The sequence below is a fragment of the Diabrotica undecimpunctata genome, chromosome 7 (genome assembly GCF_040954645.1).
Source record: "Diabrotica undecimpunctata isolate CICGRU chromosome 7, icDiaUnde3, whole genome shotgun sequence".
Classification (NCBI taxonomy): domain Eukaryota; kingdom Metazoa; phylum Arthropoda; class Insecta; order Coleoptera; family Chrysomelidae; genus Diabrotica; species Diabrotica undecimpunctata.
The window spans coordinates 105,861,879-105,883,272 of NC_092809.1; the positions used below are offsets into that span (position 1 = coordinate 105,861,879).

General features: G+C 31.1%; 1 protein-coding gene across 2 annotated transcripts in view; it reads left to right on the top strand.

Moving 5' to 3' along the window:
* Positions 1–19,875, top strand: part of LOC140445688 (equilibrative nucleoside transporter 3-like) — an 84,310-nt gene extending 64,435 nt beyond the window's left edge. For both annotated transcript variants that reach the window (XM_072537943.1, XM_072537944.1), the window contains exon 9: positions 19,708–19,875. In XM_072537943.1, coding sequence (XP_072394044.1) covers positions 19,708–19,816 — 109 coding nt within the window. In that variant the 3' untranslated portion in view covers positions 19,817–19,875. The remainder of the gene's footprint in view (positions 1–19,707) is intronic.
* Positions 19,876–21,394: the final 1,519 nt, after the last annotated feature.

Sequence of the window (21,394 nt, forward strand, 5' to 3'; positions counted from 1 at the left end):
AGCGAATGACAGGGCCATTTATGTAGCCAACCATTGGAAATACCAAATTTAAAGCTGTTGGTGTTCCGGACACGGAAAGTAAAGTAAGTACAAAAAGAGGTAAAAGTAAAATGAAAAAAAAAAAACTAAAATACTTATATAATATGTAGACCTGAAAGTGCGCCGGAGGGTTTAAAATAAGAATTTACCAAAGGAATGAAATAAGAATTTACCTAATATAAAATAGATCTGAAAGAGAATAAAAAACAGATCAAAGAATTAATAGAGATTAAGTACATCCTTAAGTAACATATCTCAAATCCGCCTGCAGTTTTTTTGGGTAGATTGAGTAGCTCGACAGAACTGTTGCCGGTTCCAAGCCCAAATAAAGGAGGAGGGGGTCTACAGCCAGTTTAGCACCCTACTGATAGACTTTAAAACCATACAGCTCATAGAAACAGAATTATGCCTCGGGACAGGAATGATTTCATTACGACGACTAACGGGAGAAAGAGGAGAACGAATTTGTGATAAACGAGAAATACACTTATCGGTGCTTTGAACGTAAAGTCTCTACAAGAGAGCAGAAAATTACAAAAGAGCTTGTAGAAAAAAAAATATAGACATGTGTGCGTTAAAAGATACAAAGAAAAAAGGAAAAGGTCAAATTATTATAGATGACCATCTCATGATTTACAGTGGTGTTGCCAAAGAAACCAGAGCCAAAGAAGGAGTCGCTCTGTTAGTACACAAAAATTTTTTACACCAAGTATAAAAATAGTAGGTGTTAAAATTATACTGGATGTTAAACCTCTGCATGTGGTAGCAATTCACTTCCAGAGAACAACAAAGATACCACCACAAGGGAAAACTTCTAGGATCACCTTCAGACTGTAATAAACGAGACCCCAAATGATAAATATATAATCATTATGGGTGATTTTAACGCCCGTGTTGGCAATGATTTAGTTCCAGCGATAAAACAGCGATATAACGAAAATATCAGAAATGAAAACGGAAACCTTCTAACGGACCTCTGCAGCAAAAACCAGATACGTAATAATAATACATTTTTCCCTCACAAAGAACAATACAAATACATTTTTGAAAACAGTAGAGGACAAAGATCTATTATAGACTATATTCTGTTGAATAGATAGCACTAACATCAGCAGAAATAGGAAGCGATCACAAATTGGTATTGTGCCGAATGAAAACACATATATGTGATAACAAAACACCGAAATACACCACAAAGATAAAAGTCGAAAGCTTACAGGATGACTCGACAAGATACCTATTCCAGAAAAGAAGAACCGAGAAAAACAGAAATACATATATCACAGAAAGTAATGGAGTCGAAGAAAGCTGAACAATACTTAAGTCTAATATCTTAGCCTCGGCCAAGAAAGTTCTCGGTAAAAGAAATATAAGTAAAGTGAAGGAAAAATGTAAAGAAAACAAAAAAGCTTACCTGAAATACATGTCAACCAAAACACAAGAGGCATAACATAATTACAAGACAATTAGAAACGTAACACATGCACTTATAAGAAAAATAAAAAATGGTCACTGGGAACGTTTTTCGAAAGAAATGGAACATAATTTTTCTCGTCTGCAAAAGGAAATATAGCGCTTCATCAGACGTCAAAGAACGGAGGTAAAGTAACTAATAGAACTAAAATACATAAAAAATGATACGTGGATTGACTACCTAAAAAAGCTATATACAGGAGAAGAACAAACGACGCTAGAACCGGAAACATCAGAAATTACAACATATAAAGAACTTAATATAAATGTACAGGAAGTTCGGAGAATACTTGAAAAGCAGCAGGTCAAGACGAGATACCAAACGAATACTGAAATATTGTGGAGCAGCAATGACACAACAATTAACAATATTAATTAATAAAATCATAAAACACAATAAAATGCCGGAAGAATGGAGAAGGAGCGAACTAACTCTACTATATAAAAAAGAAGATAAAAACAGACAAAAAACTACAGAAGTATAAACTTGTTAAATACTACGCTAAAACTTACAACTAAAATTTTACAAGTGCTAATTAATCACAATATAAGTTTAGCACATGAACAACCGGGTTTTTTAAGTGGTAGATCGTGTACAGATGCAAAATTCGTTATAAAGCAAATTACTGAGAAATCACTGAAGTATAATAGACTAGCATTTCTGTGTCTGATTGACCTAAAGAAAGCGTTTGACAGAGTAAGACTGAAAGATGTAATCCATCTTCTGTATAATAGAGAAGCTCTCCTAAATATTATAAAAACTATCGCAAACATCGACCAAAACAACAAAATTGAAGTCAGAATAGAGGGACAACTTACAGAACCTATAGAAATAGGCAGCAGAATCAGACAAGGGGATTCGTTGAGATTGAGCCCCATGCTCTTCAATTTGATCATGGATCAAATCATCAAAAGCGTTAACAAACGAAGAGGATACAGAATAGGAAACAAAGAAATTAAAATACTCCGTTACGCAGATGACGCAATATTAATAGCCCAAGATGAAGATAGTCTGCAAAGATTGGTCCACAAATTTAACATAAGAGCAAAAGAATTTAATATGACAATCTCATCTTAGAAAACTAAAACCATAGTAGTCAGCAAAGGACCACAGATGTAAAATAGAAATTGATGGCATTAGCAGAAACAAGACCCGACACAGCCACAACGCAAAGAATAATGGACGCGGCAGAGATGAGAGTACTGAGAAGAATTACAGGAAATACTCTGAGAAATCGAAAAGAAAATGTAACGTATAGTGTATAAATGAATAGATACAAAATAGAAAAAAAAAAGAATGGAATAACCACATAGGTAATGGAAATAAAATACCTGGCATTATGAATTTATTATGACAATTTCATCTCAGAAAACTAAAACAATAGTAGTCAGCAAAGAACCAACTAGATGTAAAATAAAAATTGATGGCATCAGTATTGAACAAATAATGAAAATAATATACTTGAACTTTATTTTACTGTAGTTTTGAAATTTTAAACTTTCTAGTGGGTATCTTTATGTCTTTATTACCAATTGTTATTAACATGCGTTTACACAACGTTATAACGTTCTGTATTATAAAAGTATTCTATTTCTTTTTATCGTAGTAAGTCATTACTCAGACAAAATATTTTGGTGTCTTATGGTATTGGTAACTTGATTCTGTAATAAAATTCATGGCAGACGACAAGCGGTTTCATAACCACTAAACATATCTATTTCTTTATTGTTTCCGTATATTTTATGTTTTCAGTTATGATATTATGTTCGGTCTAATTGTTTTAAAAACTTTGTCGCTTGTATAAGCTTTAACTTTAATAATAATTTTATAGACCTTAATCATTTAGAAGTAAATGTATATATAATTTTTTTTCTGTCACTTGGTTTAAATATAGTTCTTATTATATATATATGAGCAGAAAATAATACTTATTTCAGTTCGTACGATTTGCGGTAATTTATTTAATGTTAATTCTGGAATTTCACGTTTATACTCAGTTTCTGTTGTTCCGCTTATTTATTTGAGAGATGTTACTTTTTTTTCTTGTTATTATTTCTCTTTATAAGCAATTTTACTTGTTCATTGGTGGAATAATACCTCTATGGAAGGTTATCACTTCATTTTTTGCGCGATCGTCCGATACTTCTTCTGCCGATTCGTGACTTATCTCTTCCAATTTTGACGTCACGGGTCTCCTCCATTCTGCTTATGTAATTATTCCATTCTTTTTTTCTATTTTGTGTAAATTCATTTATACACTTTACGTTACATTTTCTTCTAATGTCTTCACTTCTCTTTTGATTTCTCAGTGTATTTCCTATAATTGTTCTCAGTACTCTCATCTCTGCCGTTTCCATTATTCTTTGCGTTGTGGCTGTGCCGGGTCTTGTTTTTGAAGCATATGTCATTATTTGTCTTACACTGGCTTTATAAATTGATATCATCTCAGTGTTAATGTGTCTGTTTAGCCATATAGTGTTATTAAGGCATCCTGCCAGTCTATTTGCTTTTAGTACTTGATCTCTCATTTCTTTGTCCAGGTCTCTATTAAGTTTTTTCTAATTCCACACTAATAGTCTCCTATTTGATAGTTCACCTATTCACTCAATCGTTATAGGTTTATTAGAAAAAAATCTGTATATCCTAATAATTAATATATAGCTTATACCGCTATAGTGTGTGCAGTACATTTTATCATCCCTTTTGTGTATGGGTATGCTTTTCAGCAAGTTGGTACTTGCTCTTACTTTTAAATTGACAGGTTAGCTGTTTAACTGCCTATACTGAACTTTCTTCTTCATGTTGCAAATATATATAAAAATTAATAAAAACCACTCTGACATACCATTGACTGAAATATTGGAGACCCTATATTATTCAATCAATGGAAATACTAAGATCACACGGGGGGAATATTATGGGTTATTTCTGGTTTCGTCATAATTTACACTAGTAAGTAAGTAAGTTCGTGTAACCTTCTGGCTAAGGTCTAGTGTTAGGGTTTTCAGGTCGCGCAAGCGCCCCTAACATGACTTAACGACTACTTTCGTAGCCGGGACCGACGGCTTTACGTACCCTCCGAAGCACGGTGGCAGCGCAGTTAAATTAGAAATTGAAAATTTTGTCGGTGCCAGGATTCAAACCCGGGCCCTCCAGCTTGTTAAACCAGTAACACAGCCACTGAGCTACGGCTGCCACATAATTTACACTAAAAATACTAACAAGAGAGTGCTCTCACTTCCACATGTTAAAATTGATATATAGTACCAACAGATGCTAGTTATATACCATCAGTACTAATAAAATGGAAACTATTAAATTAATGTCAATTTCATTTAATCAAACGTACTAACCTTAAACATGGTCATTTAAGGAAACACCTCAAAAATATTGACAAAAAATTAAAAATAGCTTAAGCGTTATACAAGTAACAGAGCAGCAAAGCTCACAGCATGAGAATATTGCCTCGTACTTTTATATAGCAATTTGTTCTCACAATTTTATAGTTTTTCGAAAAATGAACTCCGATTAGAAGATTAAAACGTCAAACAAAATGTAAAAACCTATTCATATTTTGTGATACAAAATCTTCAATTTCGATATTGAATATTCTTAATAAATGTATAATCTAATATTTAAGCCTGTTTATGTTTTACAGACTTGGAAAACACTAAACAGACAAATATTTATTCCTTTATGTACTAGGTTCTAAAAAAAGTGTACTCAAAACAAATAAATATTATCTACCAAGTGTTTTATTCCAGTTTCATATGAAAGCACCAGATATTAGATATGTATTATAAATTTCGTCATAGGTGCAAATTTGAGATAAAAATCAAATGATAGAGCATATAGTGAAATATAAATATCTTAGAATACCTGTATCGAGCGAGGATAAGATAAGGTTATTGATGAGGAAAAAAAGACCTATCGCTGAGGAAGTGAAAAAGTAATTGGCAAACGCAAATGAAATATGCATTACAATCTATCATGATACACATATATTCGTACTGCAGAAACAAGACAATTAATAAACACGTTAAGGGAATCTTAATAATAAGCAAAATTTAACTTTTAATACACAGAAGAAATAATGATATGCAGAAGAAACACAAATTAAAAAACGTTATCCACTTATTGTACGCAAGAGAGATACCTCTAGGAAAAATCAAAACGACCGAAAATATATACCAAAATAACACAATAAAAGTAAAAGTAGAAGAAGAACCAACCGACCCTAATAAAGCTGACAATGGGATAAGGCAGGGATATTTCCTGAGTCCTCTATTGTTCAACCTGATTATGGATGAAATAATAAAAAAGTAAGAACTAAAAAAAGATACCAAATGGAAGAAAAACAAATTAAAATTGCTGTGCAAACGAGGCAATACTACTCTTTCAAAATGAAGATGATTTACAACGTGTGCTGCACCAATTTCATATAACTGCCAGAAAATTTAACATGTTAATTTCCCCAAAAGAGACAAAATTCATGGTTACAACAGCAAATTTACTAAGATGTTAATTGGAGCTGAAAGGTCAGATAATAGAACAAGTGATGGAGTTTAAATATCTAGCCATCACATTATCTAGCTACGGAAAGCTCGAAACTGAAGTGGAAGATCCAGTGAATAGAGCAAACAGAGCCGCAGGCTAACTAAATGAAACAATATGAAGCAATAAAACTATCGGGAAAGAAACGAAAGGCAGAATTTACAAAACAGTCATCAGACCAATGACATACGCGGCAGAAACAAGACCTGACACAGAGAGGACAAAAAGGATATAAGAAACAGCAGAGATAAAAACACTTAGAAAAATTGATGGTAAGCCACTATGGGACAGAGCTAGAAGTACAGATATACGACGTAGATGCAAGATGGAGAAGATCAAGAACTGGTTAAGAAATAGAAGAGTAGAATGGAACGATCATATAAGCCGAATGACAACAAATAGAGTAGTAAAGATGGCAAGAGACGGTCAACCCGTAGGAAGACGATCAGTAGGAAGATCACGAAAACGATGGAACGGCAACTTACTGGAGGCACATTGAAAAATGACAGTCATGTCTATATAAATAGAAGAAGAAGATACACAGGATAAACATTAAAATTGCTGCAAGAAAGATAAAATAAATCAGTCATATTAATGTAGAATAGCAGAGGACAGAGTGTTTAGAGAAAATAATGAATCAGTCATATTAATGTAGAATAGTAGAGGAAAGAGTATTTGTCATAGCTTTGGACAAGTGCCCAATTAAAAAAAGAACACAGGTCGTTCAAAAAAGACGGAACTCTAAAAAGAAAATAGAATAGATTTAAAAAAATAAAAGCATAAACATGTCTTTTCCTACTTTTTTAATATTGAAAATACGTAAATAGAACATTGAATTAAAATGTAATCTTTGATAATCTCTGATAAACCCATCACCTGAACAGTGGCACCGATATATGTAGTTGAAATTGTTTACACTTATTTTAACTGTTTATTTTGTTATTATCTAGATATGAGTTGCGACCGATATCACAAACTTATTTATTTTTCACAAAGAGGCTCGTTAATACCTAAAATTATTACTATACAAATCTGATTCGAAATATCGTCAAAAAGTAATACACGGCATGTAAAATTTAAATTTTTAATAAAAAGTAAAAGATTAGGCATTACTTATGGGATTCAAAGAACGCGCGTTAAGGAAGATTGAAGTACTAATAAGATCACCGCAATCGGGCATACCCCGGGTAATGATTAATTAATTAATCGGCTAATTCTTCAGTCACCCCTTTAATATGATTTTGTCAAATTGGTCCTTTTTAGAACCAACTATTCTAATAACATATGTCTATAACTGTTAAGGGTTTATCTAGAGATCAAGAAACTTTACTTTACTTAAACTTATCAGACATATGAGCTAAACACGAATGTAACTTATCTCTAGTGCAGGAAACACATATAGGGTCTAACCTAGGGTATTTGGTATATAGCTGATCGCTGAAAACCAGATCATAGATATAGACATGCTATTTCTGTCGCAAAAGAAGCAAAGAATAACTTAAAGTAAGAAAGGACAAAACCAGTCAGCCGAGAGAACCTTTTAACGATGTTGAGCTTGGATCCACCATCTACATATTTAATGAAAAATAATACAACTACCGACATTGAGGATCTGAGCACAAAGCTTATTACGAAACCTGGACCAAAAACACTCTACAATGGCTTATCCGCATGATGAACAACTGTATTCAAATTATGGAGATAGCCAAAATTTAGAGACAAGCCAAAGTTGTTACCTTGCTTAAACTTGGCAAAAAAAAGACGGGTACGAAAAATATCCGGTATCAGGGGTGGTATTTTTCAATCTAAATGCCGCTTACGACACCTTAAATTACAGAATATTTCTCCAAAAACTATATGATATCCCCTTAGATAACAAGCTCACTTACATTGTCTGCGTATGCCAACATCAGAGAATATTTTTTGTATCACTCACTGGTAAGAGTGGCAGATGAAGAACAGTCTCGCTTGGGGTAGCATAAAGGCACCTACACTGTATAACATTTACACAAACAAACGATCCATACCGGTAGATACTAGGACTTCTATTATATAGACGAGACACCTATTATTGCACAATAAAAATAAACTATGAATAAATTTTCAGCCAAAACCCCTGAAAAACTCGTGGGTGCTCCTTCAATTTCCTCAACATAGACGTTTTCACAAAACTGAACATCCAATCTTGTCATAAAATCATTGAACTGTAAACTTCCTATGAATTCCTTGAAAATAGTTTGTATCACACCGGGTCAGTCATAGATTATTGTTTAAAACTAAAAGGTAAATTGAGGACCAGAAATAATATTCTTCGCAAGCTTGTCAGCTAAAAATGAGGCGCACGTCCTTCCGCCCTTAAAACATAGACGCTTGTACTATATGCTTCTGCTGCCAAATATACCTTGTTAGACAAATTAACCATTCTTTCTTTTTGTGCACACTACTACCCATTTTAACACAAAAATATCTATTGTAGCACTTAACCATATTTATTTTGAGATAACCTTCTATCGAGATATCACATGTAGTACACAAATAAGACCAGAACTAAAATATTAAAAAAGCTTTATATAATATATCGCAGAAGATTGAATAAAATAAAAGTAGTTTTTATTAATCAGATGCTTACATAAAATGTACAAAGACACTCACGTAAACAAAATATATTACGAAATTTCTGTAATTAAAAAAAAAACATCAAGTCCGGCATTGAACTAATAAAATTATATTAAATGAAAAAACAACATCTTTAAAAATACAGAAAAAATAAAATTTTCTATGCAAGCGAACATTCCATTCAATAATAAGCCCAAATCCTTTTGTATCTTCATACCTGTTTTTTAAAGAACCAGTTACATTTTAGTACGTAGTTATACCAGGTAATATGATATCCTCTGTTACACAGTGTTATGCGTATGACATTCCACTGTCTACAAACAGTAGATAAAAATAAGGAGCCCATATAAACCGTTCAGGGTATATGTTGAAAATATACGGTATAATCGCACAGTTGCCAAACTCTCAGAGCTTAGTTAAACCGATAAACGTATGGTTCAAATATACAATGAAGAAGATCTGAACGACCCCTATAATATATACACGTGAACTAAGCGATATACATTTATGATACAGGGGTATTTACGGGCTCCAAAAAATTTTTATAAATTATTAAACTCTACATGCTGATGAATCGACTGAACCAATATTACGGAATTGTCAAGTGAGCTCCGTATATCGGTATCCACTTGACCACGGAGCTCAATTGAACCTGAATTTTAACATGGGCGGAGTTCACTTAATGCCGTAGATATATATATATATATATATATATATATATATATATATATATATATATATATATATATATATATATATATATATATATATATATATATATATATATATATGAAATTCTGATTCCATTTGCAAAAGGTGTCTTTCTAAGAAATCATTCCGTGTCATAGCACAGCCACCTTTTGTCCAACCATTTAAACTACTTTCCATCTACATCTTTATTTCTTAATACCAAAGAACCTTTCAGTACCGATGCAAAGTCCAAAAAGTCAGTATTCTGCATTTCCACAACTTCAAATTTGTTACTGCTGGACCTAATAAGTTGTATCTAGTCATGAGGATGATATATTTTAATTTCTGTTTTCTTTTTCTTCTTTTCTATTATCCCGTGATCTGTATCAACTTTTAAACAGCTATATCCGGGAACCATAAATTTATGGTCGATTCTCTCTAACTGTAACTTATGTACAACCCACGTAAACATAGAACTGACGTGAGAATTTCTATTCTGACCTCCACAGGTATCAGAGTAAAATATTACGCTTCTTGTGTTATTAGATAGGTTTGTTTGAAGATGTTTAAAGTGACAAGATACAATCTGATTCGCTCCTCGAGCAGCAATAGATTCATACCATACATAACATACTGCTCTTCCGGTATTGTCACGTATGGTCAAATTGAACATCCACAACTGACGTTAATGAAAACCTACAGAAGTCAATAATGGAGTCGGTAAACACTGTTGTAAATCAAATGTATACACTTGTACGGTACTATCATTTTGATACACCTGTGTGTCATTTATTTTTCGATTCGTAAGCTTGATCTGCTGCGATTTTATGATCATCATGTTGCGAAGTTATTTCAGTTTTGTTTTGCTCATCTTGACAAAGATCTATTGCGCGTTGTGTTTGGGTAGCTTTGTCTTCAATCTCTATTAATAATGACATGTAAGCAGACCTTTTTTGGTATGTACCCATTAGCCAATATTCATTGAATATCGCTTGACTCTTAGCCAAAGTTATACGCTCCTTGCATTTCATGCGACATGCTAGCAGTTCTTTTATGGATTTATCAGCGATAACTTTTCCTTTAAGAGTTTTATATGACATACCCAGATTTCTTTTCGTTTTTTTTCTTGTCGTTAATGGAGCGAAGGCTCTTTTTTGGTAACACTGTCGGAGAGATTCGTCAAGTCAATTTATCACTTGAACTTGAATGTACTGTTTTTATTTCTGCACCTTGAATGTGGATCTTGTATGGAATCATCACTTGAAAAATCCAAATCTTATGGAATAAACGTGTTCCCATGAAGGCTTGATGATGTTGAAAGTTCATTCTCGATCAAATAACTGCTTGTTGTTTGCTGATTTCGGTGACCTGAAAAATAAAACGTCAATAAAGACCAATGTAGGAACAAAAATATTCATACGAAAAATCGTCAAATTGCCTACTTTTTATTTAAAAAATGTTTTACACTTACCTTCGACAATAGCTTTTACCAAAAATAAATTTACTAGTTTTTTTCCGTTATAAGAATCCATTCTTGTGGCTCTTTACAATAAAAATATCTTTAAGTATCACCGTTCTTTAATAATCGTAGAACAAAACTAACTGAATTTATACAATTTAAACTCAAAATAATCATTATTGTTTAACGAATCAACAAATACGAGAGTATAGACAGGTACTGCATGCGACTTCGCTTCGCCGCCTCGATCTACTTCCGTTCTGTGTCAGTTTTTCGCGTCCGAGTCAAAAGGCACGAAGTTCGAATACGAAGTGTCACATTTTATTACTTGACTTCACTTTACTCGATATCATAGCCATAATAGTATATTGCTAATAGAGAATTCTTTAGTAATATACTGTGTCATTGCTAGCGCAATAAAGCCTGCCTACCGACACCGACGGAGTTTTTTTGGCAATTCAACGAGTATGTAGAGAATCACCTCGCCTCGATTATCTTCACTTCGACACTTCATCCGAAGAAATTCGATCGAGAGTGTAGACGGCATTTAAGAGGTACCTAAAGTTAAATATCTGTATATTCTTTAACAAGTAAGACGATCACGTCAAGCACTTGAGGAACATTCCTATAAATCAGTAAAACTGAATATATCAGTTGTACTTTTTCACAACTTATCACAAGTCACAAGTCAACTTATGTTCTTTATAACGTCTAAAGATTTGTAGGAATTGAAAGGTTGAAAAAGTACGCTACTTAAAATCAATGTAAAATAAACGTGTAAGACTTACCTGCTTAAGTAAGTCGATGAAGAAAAAATATATAGACAGCTGCATGTACAAAAAGAAAAATCGATTTTTTTGACTTATGTGCTTTAGTCTGCTGGCCCTAGTATTAGTGCAAAAATAGAGGAAAACGACAAATTCTATTGTTTCTAAATTGTAGTGCTAGGTATTTACTAATAAAGTAATAACAATAACGCTCAAAACGTTTCATCAAGAAATGAAAATATATTACGTTATAGTGTAGTTAAAAATTAGATCCACAATCTACTACTCACAATCCCTGGCGTCGGTATCTTCATTTGGATTGTAAATGCTGACTGGGTCAATTGCTTCGATGTGATTTCTATGCACCATCCAATATTCCTCTATTAACTTTTCATATTCCCGCACACGCTTTCCCATATTGCAGAAGTAGCAGTATTTAATGATGTAGCACAACAAACGTTGGTGATGTTTAAGGCAAGCAACATGAACGAGGTTGCGTTGCTCAGAATCGATGGAGATGAGGGCGTGGTTCTTTGTATCATACTTACTAGCTCAGAAACAAAAGACAAATTGAAAAGAAGAAAAATCAATGAGATGATAGCTACTAGAGCTAAACCAGAAATATAAGATGTATAAAGAAAAGTCATAAATAATTTGCCAAAAATGGCAGAAACGAAGTTCTAAAAAATTTGCCAAAAAGGGGCCACTTTGTGTTTTTTTTAGGGATAAAGACACTACAAAGTCAAAAGGCGTATATAAAAAAATACAATAAACAATAACCAAAATACATACATAGACAAATAAAGAGTATTTATCACACTTATTTCGTATGCTTGCTCAGCAAACATGTTAGAAATTATTTATTAGTGTTCCAAGAAAAAGAAAGATTGATAGAGAAATTAAAAACAATTTAATAATATTAAGTACAAGCCATATTTATTATTAATCATAACATAGATTTAGCTCGACATTTTAATTAAGATGCTACAAACAGAAATGTCCATTAAAAATTAATACATTCTTACTTACATCTTTATAGAAAGTTTAATATAAATTTCTCTTGGTGACCTTGGTAAACATATTTGTAAATGATCTTAATATTGAATGTTATTTAAAAAAATTCCCTTCAAAAATCACCAACACTACACTACACTGGGTACATTAGCAGCAAAATAAAAATCATAAGTTCTCTTTTTTAAAATGACCATCAAATGGAAATATTCAGGTCAACAATTATTGGCTATTGCATAGTACATAAACATTAGGTAAAAACTGCCAATCCTTCGTTTTACTTAACTTGCTTCCATTGTAGACATTTTAGTTCTTTAAATAGAATATAGACTATTTCCCAATAATAACCAAATCATGGCAAGTTTCTCATTAATCAAAAACCAAAAATAACGATATACCACTGCTATACTTCGGCAAGTAAACTAAAGAGAAATCTAAGGGCTCAAACCACTTAAAACTGAAGAATACGAGGACTACAGCAATTGCAATTGCACATTCAACCTTGCCAAAGGCTAGACCCCCACTCTACCTACCTGAATGCAATGAGAGGCACTTGTTGAAAATTTTGCCCATTCCCCATCGAAATTACGCTGCAGGTTTTATCGGGTGATGATTTTGCCCAATCAAGAAAGGAAGTTTTAAAAATAACCATAAATATTTACTGCCACTAACGCAATTCAATGAGGAAGCACTTCACTTAAGTTAATACAAACATTCGACAATATGTATAGCATGTTTTAAAATCCCATATAGGATCGAATAAAAGTTACTGATTTCTAAATCAAATGGAATTTAAAATACGTGAAACAAATTTTCATAGAAAACGGAATTTGAAATACATAAATTAAAATTTTATACATATTTTTGAACTCAACATAAATGAGTGAGAGCAACATTTACTCATGGACAAAAATATCGAATATTTGCGAATTTTTATCTTTGAAAACTAAATTCTAATAAAGTCATTTATCGTGAAAAATAGTTTATTTTACCAATGTTTAATAAACAATTTTAAGATTTTATGCGGAGAAAATTGCAAAAAAATAATGTTTAATGTTAGGGAAATAAGGTTATTTTACTATAAACTTAAATACTAATTTAAATTGCTTAAACAAGTATTTTAACTTAAACAAGTGCATGATCAGTAACGAGTATTTCCCCCTCTAGCTCTTATTACTGCTCAAGAAAGTTGTGAACATATCCTTTGGGATATGATCCCACTCATTCTGTGCAGCATGCCGAAGCTGCTCTATCGTATTTGGAACGGGATTTCTTTGATCCAACGTTTGTTCTGTTGGATTTAAATCAGAGCTTAATGGTGGCGAATCTAATACTCGAATTTGGACCTCATCAAGATAATAATTCACTGTGGAAGCAGCGTGTGGTCAAGCATTATCATGCAGTAACATGAATCTGTTATATCCATTGTAACCAACATATTGCAAACATGATCTTGCAGGGTGTTTTGAACGTAAGAGTCCCCAGTCATCCGTCCAATCACTTCCACTAGTGCGATGCGTCCTTTTCAACTAATACCTCCCCAAAGCATGATGTCACAATCTCCAAAACTAACGGTCTGGCTGAGGTTGCAGGTGGCGAATCATTCTCCAACGCTTCTGTAGACGTGGTTTTGACCATCTGGCTTCCATAATAGTATTTTGATCTCTTTGACCAGCTTTATTCTTTTGGAGAAGATGTGGAACTTTGACAGGGCGTCTAGGCACTAAACGCTGAATAAACGTGAAAATAAACGTTAAAATATTTCAAACCAATTGAGTACATCAATCCACCATATGACTAACATCAGTAATCTAAAATGATTTTGAATTAATAGTGACTACAAAAAAAAAATGAAAATTCCAAAATATTTGATATTTTTGTCCATAAGTTAGAAAGGAAGAATCCAACAGCCACATTATGGAACCGCAGAGAATAGAATAGTTAGAACAGCCCAAGATAAGTCACCAATCAGGAGAAGCGGGTACTGATCCTCCTAGAAACAGATGGAATGATAAATGTTCAATAGCATGAAACGCAACATTTAAGAAAAATGGGCAATATCCATATATAAAAGAAACGAAAAATAAGAATGCATGTTGTCATATATTTAAACAATGTTTTAGATGGTATTATTTAATTGTAGGCATTAGATACTATTATAATAAATACTATTATAATTTAAATTTGTTTTATCTATAGAATAGAATTAGTTTTATAATAGGATCTAGATTTACAAGATTTATTTATTAGCCTGTGGTATTGCTACTTAGTATAAGATTTATAGTATCTGATTTTGGCCATAAAAGTGTACTAAAAGGATTAGAATTACAACGTTAAGTCAAATAGTGTACATTTATATAATTTTTAAATTCAACGTTTTGGTAATTTGCCATGACTATGAAACCTTGGATTTTGCATATAAGCCAGCCAATAAAAATGAATGATAATAATGATAATATAATAGAATGATAATCTAAATTTACATTTATTTATATGTTTGGTATAAAAGATAATTGATTTGTTTTTAAATAGCTATTCATTTTATACGTTAGAAAAGTTGAATGAACCTGACGAACATACTTAAAGGAATAAATGACACTGACCTCTTACAGCTGATCATTTTGGCCTTTTAATAGATTTAATTATCTAATACAGAAGTAGAAACTTCAAATTTGTATATTGGTATAAATATAAAATTTTTTATTAAAACTTATTAAAATTGTTGCAAAATCCAAAAATGAAAAATGCATAACGTTTTCAATCTGAATCAGATCATCCTCAGTGCATTCTGTTAGTACTTGTAGCTAACACAAAAATTGAAGTGGAGACATCAACATGTGGTTTACATATTATAAATTTAAAATATATTGTGACCCTAGGTCGATGACATTGGTTGTAAATGTTAATACTTAAAGAGCAACATGGTTACTTGCTCGACTGGAACACGTGACGTGGTTCTTGTCAGTTCAAAAGACACAGACCAACTGACCAATTCAGGCCAGGATCCACAGACTTCTCGAGCAAAATATAATGATGATATTCCTAGATGATTCTAGATCTTTCTTCTCAGCCATTTTCTGTTCATTACGAACCGTTGCCAGTCTGCTTGCTGCACCAATTTTTCTCATGCTCTCGACTAAATCATCATTACATCCCAGTTTTCACGTGATCGTTGTCTTATTTATAACAGGCAGGAATAAAGCTGTTCGTATAAGAACAGTTTTTGTTTGCTCGTGACATCGTAGCCTACTTATGCTTCTTCTTCTTATTTTTATGTAGACATGACACTCTCTGTTTTTTAATGTGCCTCCAGTAAGTTGTCATTCCATCATTTTCGTCGTCTTCCTACTAATCGTCTTCCTATTGGGGAACCGTCTCTTGCTGTCTTTACTACTCTATTTGTTGTCATTCGGCTTATATGATTGTTCCAATCTGCTCTTCTATTTCTTACCCAGTTCTTGATATGGTCCGCATGGCATCTACGTCGTATATATGTACTTCTAGCTCTGTTCGATAGTGTCTTGCCATCAGTTTGTGTTTTCATCTCTGCTGTTTGTAACATCTTCTTTGTCCTCTCTGTGTTAGGTCGTGTTTCTGCCGCATATGTCATTATTGGTCTGATGACTGTTTTGTAAATTCTGCCTTTCATTTCTTTCCCTATATTTTTATTTCTCCATATTGTTTCAATCACACAGCCTGCGGCTCTGTTTGCTCTATTCACTTGATCTTCCACTTCAGTGTAGAGCTTTCCGTAGCTAGATAATGTATGCCATGCATTTTGTCTTTTTTGGTGAAATTAACGTTAAATTTTCTGGCGGTTATGTTAAATTGGTGCAACATACGTTGTAAATCGTCTTCACTTTGAGAAAGTAGTATTGCGTCGTCTGCATATCAGATTATTTTAAGTTGTTTTCTTATCATTTCATCCATAATCAGGTTGAACAATAGAGGACTCATGGAACCTCCGTGTCTTATTCCATTGTCAGCTTCAATAGAGTCGATTAGTTCTTCTTCCACTTTTGTCTTCTCCTTGTGATTTTCTATTCTTTAATTTCCTAAATGCTTCCTTTACCTATTCCTTATGCTTATAAAGGATATTACATCTGTTACTACATAGAGTTTTCAAGATTATGAGATAACGTTTTCAAAGATTGTATCAAGTATTCCTCTTAAGACCTTAAGATCAGGGACTTTTTCCAAAACCAATTTTTTGATATCTTCACCTGACTTATTATTATTATCCAAAATTGATTACGCCTTAATTGACGGATCTGTCATAATTTGGTCGCTGAGAAATCACGGACAAAAAGCAGTTTTATCAGTAGGAAACGTAGCGTTGCTCTGATGTTTTATCAATTAAAAATAGTCTAGTGAAATAGTCGTGCTTATTAAGGTGGACCGAACAAAAACACCACTCAAAAAAGCCATTACTTGCAAGTAAACTTGCCAGTACACTTTAATACACTATTTGGAATCACGGGCTCTTAATATTAAAAGAGGAGTACGGCAAGTATGTCCCTTGCTGCCTTGCTCCCTTGATGCTTTTCAACGTTTACTTCGAAAAAAATTTCAGAAATTTCAGAAATTCACTTTCTAAAAAACAAAATGAAATAATAGTGAACGGTGAAATCATCAATAATTTCCGATATGCAAATGACAGAGTATTCTTAGCTTCTACTCAAGAAGATCTGCAAACATTACTTGACAGTATCGTCGGGAGCTATAAGGAAGCAGGTCTGGATCTGAACATACGAAAAACCAAAATAGTCGAAACAAGTAACTAACAGAATATAAAACCGTCTATATATGTAAATAGTACCAAACTTGAGCAAGTTCATTCAACTTGCACAAATTGTTTACCTTGGATATCAGTTATAAATTGTACTGCAAAGAGTTACGGTGAAATTAGATCCAGCATTGAGCAGGCCAATGATAGAATGGAATTCAGGAGGAAGAAAGAGAAAGGGAAGACCGAGCTCAAAGTGGCTGCAAGAAGTTGAAGAAGACCTCCAAAGGGCAGGAGTCAGAGAATGAAGAGGAAGAACTAGAGACAGGAAAAAATGGGGGATATTGTTTAGAAGATAAGATAAACAAAAGAGACTGATCCACTCAAGAAATAGGATCTAGAAAGCATTCGCGGTTTAACCCCACCCTGGGGTGTATAGCCATTATATATATATATATATATATATATATATATATATATATATATATATATATATATATATATATATATATATATATATTGAGAAGGCCAGAGCCGCTTTTAGAAGAATGTCCAAGATATTATATATATCAGGGACCTGAAATTGGCATTGCATATCTGCCTACTTCGCTGCTACGTGTTCTAGTTCTTACTTTATGGTGTCGAGTCTAGGACTGTGAATTTAAATCGCCTTGAGGCTTTCGAAATACTTATAATGTGTATGTGTTCTTCCGTTGTTGTAGTCTATAATATTAGTGGTTCGTACGACGATAAATATAATAAAAAAATATATATGGTACTTTTTGATTACATTTGACAGTTACGGATAAGTACGACTAATATTCCAATATTCCAATCCGACAAATTCTGTGAGTGTAAACTGATTCACAATGTTACAATAAGCAGTTTAAGGAATACTTATTATTAAAAGGTTAAAAGTGAAACTGGAACAATCCATGAAGTGGAAATATCCAGGAGTGGCTAGTATACCTGTTGAATACAAAGCACGTGGTGTTCGTGTGTATTAAGGTATAAAAAAAATTGCTTATTACAAGCTTAAATTTTTATTTTAAGAAGATCTTTTCGGAATTAAATCATTCCATCATCAGTTAACTAAAAGAGAGAGTAAAAATACCAATATTAAAAAACACAAGTTAAAATTTAAATATATAGAAATAACACGTTGGTTTTTTACTACTTACATAAAAAGTTGTTAAAATACATTGTATGGCCACTTAAAAAAACTTTCGAAGGACATCCGTATTAAAATATAATCCTCATGGTTTTATCAAGGTAAATGCAATAGACTTAACTTATTGATTATTAAAAACTGAAGATGGGGGCATCTTACATGACCCCCTGTAGCTGGTGAAGTTTTTTCGACTTACATTACCTCTGATCTGTTCTGGAGTCTTGGGCTAACTGATATAAAGATGGTATGAAAAATCAGTTAGTACCCATCAATGTCAAGTGGAATGATGTAGTAGGAGCAAAAGTCATTGTGCTTGAGTTTGTGAATAGGCAGTTTTTAGTGAAGTATTGTGTTTTGTGTGTAGTAAAATCAATAGCAATTTTTGGTATTTTAAAGAGGTGGTAGAATGTAAATAGTAAGTAGGTAGAATGTAAATTACATCACAGTCACTCATTGTTTTACTTTCTACCACCTCTTTAAAATACCAAAAATTGCTATTGATTTTACTACACACAAAACACAATACTTCACTAAAAACTGCCTATTCACAAACTTAAGCACAATGACTTTTGCTCCTACTACATCATTCCACTTGACATTGATGGGTACTAACTGATTTTTCATACCATCTTTATATCAGTTAGCCCAAGACTCCAGAACAGATCAGAGGTAATGTAAGTCGAAAAAACTTCACCAGCTACAGGGGGTCATGTAAGATGCCCCCATCTTCAGTTTTTAATAATCAATAAGTTAAGTCTATTGCATTTACCTTGATAAAACCATGAGGATTATATTTTAATACGGATGTCCTTCGAAAGTTTTTTTAAGTGGCCATACAATGTTTTTTAACAACTTTTTATGTAAGTAGTAAAAAGCCAACGTGTTATTTCTATATATTTAAATTTTAACTTGTGTTTTTTAATATTGGTATTTTTACTCTCTCTTTTAGTTAACTGATGATGGAATGATTTAATTCCGAAAAGATCTTCTTAAAATAAAAATTTAAGCTTGTAATAAGCAATTTTTTTTATACCTTAATACACACGAACACCACGTGCTTTGAATACTTATTAAGTAGATGTTGACGTTTAATAAAAATGACATTTTTCTGTCTTATAAAACTAAAGACATATATAAAAAATTAATATCATCTACGATCACTAAAAGTGTTCGGTTTACTTACTAATTTTTTTATTTTAGGTTAGCAGGAGAAAAACAACAAGGTGCCTTAAAACTGCTTGGTTTCATAATGTCTCTTCTGATGATAGTTTTTACTGGAAATGCCATAGTTATCGTGAAAATACTCTAGATCCAGATCATCCGAATATAATATGTTATAATATTAAATAAATAATCAAGGCGAATAAATTTTATTTAAAATTGGTAAATTAAGTAGACTAATGTAATTATACCTGCCGTTAAGTCTCAAAAAACCACTCGGATGTTTTCGACTTAAAAAACTAAACGATTAATGTTCAGAAATCAAAGAGGAAACCATGAGATCACTTTTAAATCCTCACTGTCCTAGTGCAACTTTTATTGAAGACTAAAATAAAGGCTAGGCTTGAAGACTTAACATGCTGTGACGTTTTATTTTAGTTTTTTTTACAGATTTCTAACACTTTAATTTATTTATACTAACACTAATAACACAATTAATTAATTTTTAATATTTATTACTTAATGCTAACAATTTATTCCTTAGACTAACTACTACAAATAAATCTCTTGTTATACATATATATATATATATATATATATATATATATATATATATATATATATATATATATATATATATATATATATATATATATATACAAACAACACAGTTTATTAGGGCTGCAGCCAAAAGTTTGGCCGGGATGTTAAAGAAACACTCTTGGCTTTTTGTCTAGCTTTCGGAATTTTATTCCTTTTTCAAGACACTGTAATATAGATAAAAAGAATATGTAAATATTTACAAAATATCACAATTCCTCAGTGCAACTTACTAGTCGTTGAGATTATTTATAAAAAGCTTTGACACTCAACATTAATAACACAAATATAAAATATAAAATATAAAATATAAAATATAAAATATAAAATATAAAATATAAAATATAAAATATAAAATATAAAATATAAAATATAAAATATAAAATATAAAATATAAAATATAAAATATAAAATATAAAATATAAAATATAAAATATAAAATATAAAATATAAAATATAAAATATAAAATATAAAATATAAAATATAAAATATAAAATATAAAATATAAAATATAAAATATAAAATATAAAATATAAAATATAAAATATAAAATATAAAATATAAAATATAAAATATAAAATATAAAATATAAAATATAAAATATAAAATATAAAATATAAAATATAAAATATAAAATATAAAATATAAAATATAAAATATAAAATATAAAATATAAAATATAAAATATAAAATATAAAATATAAAATATAAAATATAAAATATAAAATATAAAATATAAAATATAAAATATAAAATATAAAATATAAAATATAAAATATAAAATATAAAATATAAAATATAAAATATAAAATATAAAATATAAAATATAAAATATAAAATATAAAATATAAAATATAAAATATAAAATATAAAATATAAAATATAAAATATAAAATATAAAATATAAAATATAAAATATAAAATATAAAATATAAAATATAAAATATAAAATATAAAATATAAAATATAAAATATAAAATATAAAATATAAAATATAAAATATAAAATATAAAATATAAAATATAAAATATAAAATATAAAATATAAAATATAAAATATAAAATATAAAATATAAAATATAAAATATAAAATATAAAATATAAAATATAAAATATAAAATATAAA